Source organism: Akebia trifoliata, chromosome 2, assembly GCF_017979445.1.
Source record: "Akebia trifoliata isolate Shusen 1 chromosome 2, ASM1797944v1, whole genome shotgun sequence".
Taxonomy (NCBI): Eukaryota; Viridiplantae; Streptophyta; class Magnoliopsida; order Ranunculales; family Lardizabalaceae; genus Akebia; species Akebia trifoliata.
In genome coordinates, this window is record NC_141376.1 from 7,561,810 (window position 1) to 7,568,428 (window position 6,619).

The 6,619-nt window shown below is 38.1% G+C and overlaps 1 protein-coding gene across 1 annotated transcript; it reads right to left on the reverse strand.

Moving 5' to 3' along the window:
• Window positions 1-4,200: 4,200 nt before the first annotated feature.
• On the reverse strand, window positions 4,201-6,619 carry LOC147409246 (Tetratricopeptide repeat (TPR)-like superfamily protein). The gene has a single exon (XM_086426917.1). It carries the CDS (start codon window positions 6,531-6,533, stop codon window positions 4,641-4,643), a length of 1,893 nt encoding a protein of 630 aa, XP_086283043.1. The 5' UTR covers window positions 6,534-6,619; the 3' UTR covers window positions 4,201-4,640.

Genomic DNA, 6,619 nt, shown 5'->3' on the forward strand with positions numbered 1-6,619 from the left:
CGAATATCTTGTGTATTGTGTAATTTTTTTCTATGTTCTTATTGATTATATACTTCAATATATGATTTTGCTCTAACAGATTTTCTACAAATCGATTTTCTCGGAGAGTCTCTTCCCATCAGTGCTAATAGTTTTCAACAACTTTGAACACAAGAATTTTCCTTTGAAAAAAGGCCATCCACTCTAAGTTGGTCGGTGCCGCTGTGCACCTTCATCAAATGAAAATAAAACACAATGGCCAAACCCTGGTGATTGACAGCACAATAGTTCAAATCATTCTTTTTTTGATTTAACATACAATCTTAATAATTGGATCACTTTTATTAATGCAAAAAAATAGTAATAAAAGATAATAGAGAGAGTAAATTTTGTTATTGTATCAGTCCATTTGCACATCACGGTTTGTACGCAAAAAAATTATTGTTTAATTTTACTGTACCTCGTAAAATTTATACTAATGCCTAAATTGGTCTGAGGTTAGAAAAAAAAGACATTATCTCCTAGGGATTAGTACTTGTTTATGGGGATATGGGGAATCCTTCCATCTCAACCGTTAGTTTAATGGAAGGAAAGCTTCAAACGACATCCTTTCCTTATAAAATTGATCTATTGGCACGTTCCATAAAAAGTCAAAAAGAAGAACGACAAAGAGGAGGAAACAGTAAAAAGATATATATAGAAGAAAATGGGTGACATAAAAAACAAATGCTAGCAAGGGAAAGGTAAGGGAAGTTCTTAAATTCAAACTTAAATAATATATAACATTATGTATTTGGGGTAACTAAATATAGAACCCCACAAAAGTTACAGAAGTTGGGATGCAATTTACGAGGATAAAAGCAACCCACCCACCATCATCAACAAAACGCACAATATATCAAAAAGCTGTATCACAACAGCCATTGTGTGTATGTGTGCTCAAAGCTCAAAATCTACTTTTCATATTTTTTTTCCTTCTTTTCTATCACTATTTTCTTAATAGAAAAGATAAGAAACAGCAAAAAAAAAAAAAAATTGAAAAGCAAACAAACCCCATCACCCATAACTAGAGAGTAACAAGAGGGAAAAAGCATCAACCAGAATAAGAATCCTCAGCGATTGTGGAGAGGGTCGGAGTTGTTGGGAACTCTCCTTTTATTTGAGGAGAATACATGAAATGGGTTCTGAAGTTGTTGTTGTTGTTGTTGTTGTTGCTGTTGTTGTTTCCTCTCATTCATTCCTGTAGACTGCTCTTCGATGCCAATACTGGTTGTTTGGTTCTTCTCAGCTGAGATTAAGAGTGAGAGAAGGAGCCAAATCATTAGCTTCTGTACCACTTGAACGTGCATGGTGTCTTGTTGCAGTGCAGAGAGAGATGAAGCAAAATAGTATTATTCTTCCAATTCCAAGAAGTGAAATACAGATATTTGGGTTTTTTTTTCCTCTGTGTGTGTGTTTGTGTGAGAGATACAGAGAGGGATTTTGGATTGTGGGCACTGGGCAACAATGTAAATTGAGAAAGAATAGAAAGGTGGGCAGTGTTATTGATTACATCCTGCAAACAAGGGACACAACTCACGAGGGAATTATTCGTTTTTTATTTCCTTTTCGGTCACGAGAGAGCTTCTCTTAAAGTCTAAATAATTTTTCTTGCTTTCAGTCATTACGACCGGGGAGCATTCCCACATGCATTTCTTGGCTCTTGTGTCTTTTTTCCCCACCTATTATTAGTCTGCCCTGAAAACATTTATTTCAAAAAACCAAAAAACATCTTCTCGAGGACCATGTAAAGAAAAAGAGTTAGGCTATCCTCCCTAACTTGGTAATACCTCAATTCTCACTAAGAGTCGTTGTACCACACACATGGCAAATCCAACACCACATTTATTTAGAATTCATGTTGTAGACAAGACTACAATAAATATTTTTCAATTTTATCCTTAGCTTTGAAAAAGGACGAGTCACTGAATTCTCAAATTTTAAATTTAAATGCAAAAGTAAAAAAATAAAAATTCCAAAAATTTTGAGACTATGTCACTGTGCTATTTAGTCATGTTTTTAGATGCCACAAAGGTGGTGCAGTCAAGAAACTATAGTGGTTATGACTTTTGTATTTTTGACACAATATTTATTGAATGATAAATGTACTAAGTGAATATTTCTTTCATTCTATCATACCCTAGTTAAGTCATGTGACTCTCTCATATTCATAGTTCTCCTCCTCTCAAATAAATCGATTTTTTGGAATAGATGATTAGTTAACATAGTGTCAGAGAGCGCTAGATTCGTCTAGGAATGGATTTGAATCTTTCTACCCTTATAGGTGATGGGGAGTGTCGAGTGTACACTTGCCTCCACTCTCAGATGTGTCTTATCCTAGTTAAGCGGACTCTCTTATATTCATTGTTCTCCCCCTCTCTAATAGATCGGTCTTTTGAAGAAATTGGTTGGTTAACAAAATGAGTCCTTTAGATCCAACAAAGATTTGTTGTTATAAATTTTATATGCTAAACTGATGAACCAATGGCATGATGCCATGTGTATTGAAAAAATAAGTAAAATTAAAGCAGTCGAAGCGTGCAGAAATTTTCTCCCCAATTTTATCACTTTTTCTATATTTTTAATACATGCGTTGTGGCATGTTTTCCATTGATTCATTAGCTTAGAAAGGAAAACATTTGACAGCCAATTGTTTTTTCCTTGGGGGGTCTAAAGGACCACATTAATAATGAAAATCTCTACTAGTCTACTACAGTAGTTGGTGGCCCTGAGAGCTGTGCATCTCCTTTTTGTCCTCTTTTCCTATGTATCCGAATCAAGTATTGCCTTGATATAATATAATTTGTCATGTAGTTTTGGGCTACTACTTTTCCTTAACCGGCATTCTAAGGTTAAACTACCTACTTTTGGCACAATTTCCACAACAATGTGGTTTCAAAGAACTTAGAGAAGCATTATGGAAGATCTTGACCTGTTAAATGGTATAGTTTGTTTTGGGGTTTTGTTTGAGCACTGTAAAGAATCTTGATAAATTCAATAAATTGGCAAAATTGAGAAGAATCATTAGATACTTGAAGAGGAAAAAACTTTGAAGCGGGCAGCCTGCTTCAAAATTTTGAAGGAACCCTCTCCGTTGGATTACATGTGGCATTTCAAATTTTGGCGGAAATGTAAGGGCACGAAATAAATTCAAAATGACACACATCACTTTGAAGTGGGCTGCCCGATTCGAAGTTGGACTCACTTGAAGGGGTCTTGTTAATGTATGCCCTAAGGACACACTTAAAGTGCAATGAATACACTTTGGAAATTGATTTTTGTATCGAAAATGCCCTTTAAAAATTACTTTTTACCTAAATATCTTTAGAGTCCAATTTTCAAAGTGTATTTATTGTACTTGGTGGAAGCATGGATAAAAATTACTGGACAATTTGTCAACCAACTGAGCTATGGATCTAAGGCCAACAAGAAGGGTAATTATCTTCTTGGTGGGAGCATGGATAAAACTGCCACTATTTGGGATGCGAAGACAGGAATGGAAGTATTAATTTGCATTCCATTAAGATATAAATTATCAAATAGTCACTCCAATGTGAGAATCTGAAAATTTTCTGTTAAATGTAGATACCTCAACCTATGTCAGGAAAATTTCAAGTATGCAGCTATCATTTTTGCTTCAACACTTGTTTGATTGGGGAAACAATGCTTCAGTTGCAACATTCTTGACTGACAATATGATTTATGAAGATTGGAGAGAATCGTCCTCTTAAAATGTGGCATCAGGTTTGTTAATGCAATTAACTTATAATTGTTTTTGTCACACTGGGTCTTTGTTTATAGCTTTAGCACACGAAGCAAATAGTTTCTCATAGGGTCTTTTTTTCTTCTTAGTGTTGCTTCAGCATATTTAGCCTGGTAAAGTTAGGTAGATTTGCACACAACTCGACAAATAAGAAACATGACTTTAGCAAATTGGTTCAGTTACATGAGTTCCACTAGATGGTTGGGGGTGCTGATGATATTGGTGACTTAATGGGGTTCTTAAGGTCCCAAGAACCATAAGTGATCATACATTTCAGGCTCGACCAAATTGAATGTTTAATAAATTGTAGAAATAAATACTGCCATCCAGTAGAGAATATGTAATGTAAATCAATAAACAAGCATCAATCAATGAAAATAAAACCATCCTTTCTAGGATTACAAACTACTAGATTCTATTTTGGCTAGAGTGTTTTGTATTTGGTAATAAGCTAGGAATTGATATCCTGATACACTCCTCTTTTCAGCACGTCGTGAACTCATTTTCTTTGCAAAAGAGGAAAGGAAAAGAAATTTAAGTATCAAAAAGCAAATTTAGGGAACATGAGAAATGTGAAACTAATAAAGAAGTTGGAAGGTCAATGGTGAAATGGAAATTTGTACTCAATTTTTTAGTATTTGTTGCCAAGTTTAATCAGGTACTAGTGTAGACAAGCTGAAGTACATGTGCTATTTCAGGTTGAAGTTAGGGCTAACAAATGGGATTCAACAGGCTCTTTATTGGCTACTCGCTATGCTACCGGTATTTCTTCAAAAAACAAATGCTAGAAAACTATGATTACAACAGTCCCATGCACAGGAGTTACCTCAAAATAACAATTCAGACAAACATATACTTCTCACCAATAATCTCCACAAGAGCATGACCCATCAACAAAGTGGTGGAACCGGTTCCGGTCCCTTACAACAATTTTACGCCCTGTGATCTTTGAAATCAGCTTTGTCACAGTGTGGCAATCCAAACAAACCCGTAGGTTCTTTACGATCTTGATCGTGGTTCCTGGCTGAGTACTAATAAGACCAAACGCAATGGCGAGCTTCTCACTATGAACTCCGAGGACCCGTTCTTTCTCCGACTCTCCAATATCATGCAACACTATATCAGTCTGTGGAGTGTACCCACAAGCCTTCATCCGCCTATTCAACTCCTCCAACATCACATAAATGTCTTTGCTCTTCGGGTGTTTCAAGTCCCCTGCAAGGAACTCATGTACCTTGTTATTCACTTCAATTGAAGTGCAACCAGGCTCCTTCTGTATTCCACAGTCTTTCATCATTGTTCTCATCCTTGACACCCCATCCCAATCGCCCGCTGCAGCGTAGATGTTAGAGAGCAGAATATAAGTTCCTGAGTTCGCTAGCCCATTATGGACAAGGAATTCAGCTATATGCTCTCCCAAAGAAACGTTCCCATGGAGTCTACAAGCACCTAACAATGTACCCCATAGAACAAAATCAGGCTCAATCTTCATGCTCTTGACAAGCTCATATGCTTCATCCAAGAATCCAGCACGCCCAAGAAGATCGACCATACATCCATAATGCTCGATCTTGGGTTCAATCCCATACTCATTCTTAATTGAATTGAAGAAAGCCCTACCCTCAACCACTAAACCTGCATGACTACAAGCACTCAGAACACCAATAAAAGTTATATCAGTTGGTTGGAATCCCAAGGTGAGCATCCGGGAAAACAGATCTAAGGCATCATGACTAAACCCATGCATTGCATAACCAACGATCATTGAATTCCAAGCTACGACATCCTTATCAACAATCCTATCAAACACCAAACGAGCATCCTCCACACTCCCACATTTGCAATACATGTCAACAAGTGCAGTGCCCACTTGAACATTGAGATGAATCCCATTGTTTTTTATGTAAGAATGCATCCACCAACCCGACTCCAATGCACCAAGCTGAGCACAAGCAGAGAGGACAGAGAGCACAGTGATTTCATTGGGTCTCACTTTTGTGGACAACATTCGCCTAAAGAGGGCCAAAGACTCATTCGGCCTCCCGTGTTGAGTATACCCATCAATCATCACATTCCAACAAACAACGTCCCTCTCATCCACCCCATCAAAGAGCACGCGAGCTCCATCGACATCCCCATGCTTCGCATAGCATGTTATCATGGCTGTTAAAGATACCAAACTCTTTTCAGGCATCGTATCAAACAGTTGGCGTGCGGAAACAACATCTCCACCCCGTGCATAGACATCTAAGAGTGACGTTCTAACATAGGTATCCGTATCCAATTTCAATTTGAGGGCTTGGGCGTGGAGTGATTTACCTAGTTCTAGGGGGCAAGATTTTAATATGGAGGAGAATGTGAAGGCGTTGGGGACGACGCCATGTGTGAGCATTTGAGAATAGAGGAACAAGGCATGTTGGTGGAGGCCTTGAAGGGCGTGACCGTGGATGATGGAGGTCCAGAAGAAGACATTGGGATTGTGGGTCCGGTCAAATAGGGAGCGAGAGTAATCAAGCCGACCGAGAGAGGAGTAGGAGCGTTGGAGTTTGAAATTCAATATGGTATCCTGCTCTAATCCGTTTCGGAGAAGAGCGGCGTGGATTTGGAGAAGGTGGCGGACGCTTTTGGATTTGTCGATGAGGAATAGAGCTCGATCGACAGGTAGAAGATGATGAGGAGTTGTGGTGGTAGAAGGTGGGGGAGATGAAGTAGTTGTGGTGGTGATGGGAGGGAAAGGGGAAGTTGAGGACATTGTTTGAGATACCCGTTTTTAAAATGTTGGCGCCATAGTAGAACTTAACAAGAAGTACCTAACAAATGAACCCTCTAGAGTTCATG